The sequence below is a fragment of the Oryzias melastigma genome, linkage group LG14, assembly GCF_002922805.2.
Source record: "Oryzias melastigma strain HK-1 linkage group LG14, ASM292280v2, whole genome shotgun sequence".
In the NCBI taxonomy this organism is placed as follows: domain Eukaryota; kingdom Metazoa; phylum Chordata; class Actinopteri; order Beloniformes; family Adrianichthyidae; genus Oryzias; species Oryzias melastigma.
Window position 1 is genome coordinate 22,802,927 of NC_050525.1, and position 2,879 is coordinate 22,805,805.

General features: G+C 33.8%; 1 protein-coding gene across 1 annotated transcript in view; it reads right to left on the bottom strand.

Moving 5' to 3' along the window:
• fstl4 (follistatin-like 4) overlaps positions 1-2,879 on the bottom strand; it is a gene marked incomplete in the record, with an annotated part of 180,383 nt that overhangs the window by 63,374 nt on the left and 114,130 nt on the right. The window contains 1 exon segment of the mRNA XM_036215342.1: positions 2,571-2,761. Coding sequence (XP_036071235.1) covers positions 2,571-2,761 — 191 coding nt within the window.

Sequence of the window (2,879 nt, forward strand, 5' to 3'; positions counted from 1 at the left end):
TTTTTAAATTGACAAACCAATAAAACTAAAGCTGATTTTAGATATGCCAACATAAATTAAAGCAGGATTAACAACTTATGACCCAGTATGTACCAACCAGAGCTCTCTGGTCATCTGGATCTGGTCTTTAGTCAGTTCCCAGAGTCAAAACCAAACATGGAGAAGCTGCATTCAGCTTTGATGCTCTGCACATCTGGAACAGACTTCCAGAAAGCCTTAGATCATCTGAAATATATTATTTTTGTTAAATCCAGGCTAAAGACCCACCTGTTCTCAGCCTCATTTGATCAGTTTTTAATTTTAAAGTTTGTATTTATTTATTTTGTATCTTCACTGGTGTCTGTGGCAGACATAAAATCAAATCCACCTTTGTCTTGGGAGGGATCACACATTAATAGAAGGGTCTGGTCATCTGGACCCCATTAGAGAGCACAAGGGTTAAGATTACTTCATTTTGTTTTATTTGAATAAACACTACTTTAATATTTCTTTTAAATGTTTCATTTAATGATTTATGTAAAGACCTTTGAATTATCTTTTTGATTTACAAATAAACTTGCCTTGTTTAAATCAACAATCTAAAGCTAAGATCACTCCAGAGTTAAAATCTGTTCTAATTTCTTAATTCCTAAAATTGTACAACTTTTTGACAACTTTTCCAGCACGTTGTAGTAATGGGGGGCACAACGAAGCAGCTTAGTACTTTAAGAAGCAAAACAATCATGTCAAACAATAAAATTGTTCAGTTTGTGTCATTGGCTGAACTGCAAAGTAGAGGTAGTAGAAACAAAACGGTTCGTCAGTGACAGCATTCTGGAGGGCAGGTCTGCTTCCCAATTAACTCTTGATAATTATCAACTAAGATTCAATTAAGAGTTCATGAGCTTAAGAACAGAAGCACAGATTTCAGGCTTAATTCATGTATGTCTGGGTTAAAAGCATAATTTTGTTACTTCAGGGTAAACCTGGCTACATTATGCTGTGAAAATTCAAATTTGAAGCCTGTTTATGCTACAAAAATAAACCACAAAGTGCCTTCATCGTTTTAGCACAATCACTGCAGACCTCCGGTCAAACTGCAAAAGTGAATTAACATCTGGTTCAACATTTTGTAGAATTGTCAAACGGTTAACTCAACTGACAACCTTTCCTCGAACTAAATGGACATGTGAAAAAAAATGTAATAGACATTGTTTAATTATTTACCTTATTAATCTATGATTTTGTTTATTGCCGCCATGGGGCAATCAAATGGGAAAATCAAATACTTTAAGAAATAAAACAAAATTTACTGTAAATTTCACATTAAAAAAATGTATTAGACACAATTTCCAAAGTGTCCCAGTAACTTTTTACTGCAGTTTTAATCAAAGTTGCTATTTTAAAATGTAAAAAAAAGAACAATATGTTGGTTTTGACCCTTTTTTTTTCTTTTTTTTTTTTTTTAAGAATGGCATTTAAAGATTTAACAAAGCTGGCGTGTCACTGCAGAAATCTGAAGATGAACCATTTTTTATTCTGAGGGAATTCATAAATACAGTTTCACACAGATTATGCTTTTTAGGATCAAAGAGGAATTCTAGTCATCCATCCAGACTAGCTCCACTTTGGGATCTGTCTATTGTCAGAGATAATCTTTCAGAGTAAAGTCTTGTACTTAGGGTTTAAAAATGTTTTATTCAAATGCCCAAAGGCATAACAGTCTGTAGTGACAGTGAACATATGGATGCAGTCAACTCCAGGCAGCAACATCAAGGAGAGGAAAAAAAAAAAGGACATCTTTGAATCTGTCCCGACACAGGATTATTTCAAAATTAAAAAAGAGAATGATATTTATACTTTAATGTATATTTTGTCTATTCTTTTTCATGAGGAGTGGTAAAAGTCACTTACCACTAACTGTTGTGTTGGCGTTTGCCCTAAAAAAATGGAAATAAAGACTCTTGAAAGTTTAAAGGCATGCTCCTCTGAAGGCTTTTGAGAGTTGAAGATGACCCAATTTCTAAGTATCTGGAGATTAAAGTGGACATATTTATCCAGTATTTTAATTTTGTTCTACTCATATCTTTTGCAGTTTAAGATTATCAAACAAGAAAAGTGATTTGACCCCCTACAGGGTCTTTAATTAGTTATTCCTTTTTTGGCATCAGCCAAGTTTGTTCATTTTGGTTTGAAATATTTTTATACGACATTATAAAATAAAGCTTGATAATATTTCTAACTATTTTGATTTAATTTGCATATTTTTTCAGATAACGTTTGGGTTTTATCTACTAGTTAGGGTATTAGTCTCCACAATTTGTGGAACTGATCAGTTGAAACTGTAAGTGAAATGTAAATTGCAATGTAAGCCCACAGCATGAATAATCAATCTGTGCACTTACATTTGGATTTATAGAAATTTTACGTTCACAAGATTTTTCATAAACCCTAACGCTTTTTTATCCTTTAAATCCAACAATGCCAAAGTCTTTGATTTGCTGTTAAATGAGTTTTTTTTTCATTTATCCATTTAAAATGACTCAGCACTAATATCTTTTATTTTAGCATCTGGTTAATAGGACAGGCACCTTTTCTAGCTCCTCGGCGATGAGTCGGCCGTCCTGGTTCACGTCCAGGTATTGAAACATGGCGTCCACCAACCCTCGCTTCTCCTCCATGTCCCTCTGTTGGTTCTGCTCTCCACTCTCCAGTACTTTTGGCTGCATGTCTAGCAGTGTGTTCTTCAGCTTGTTGTACTCCGACATGGTGCATGCGCTGCCTGCAAGGGTAAACACATGCAAAACAAATTAATTTATATTTACAAACCAAAAACATACTTAATTAAAATGAATGGACAGACTGTAAAATAATTTGCTTTTTTTCCATTTGGGATTGGT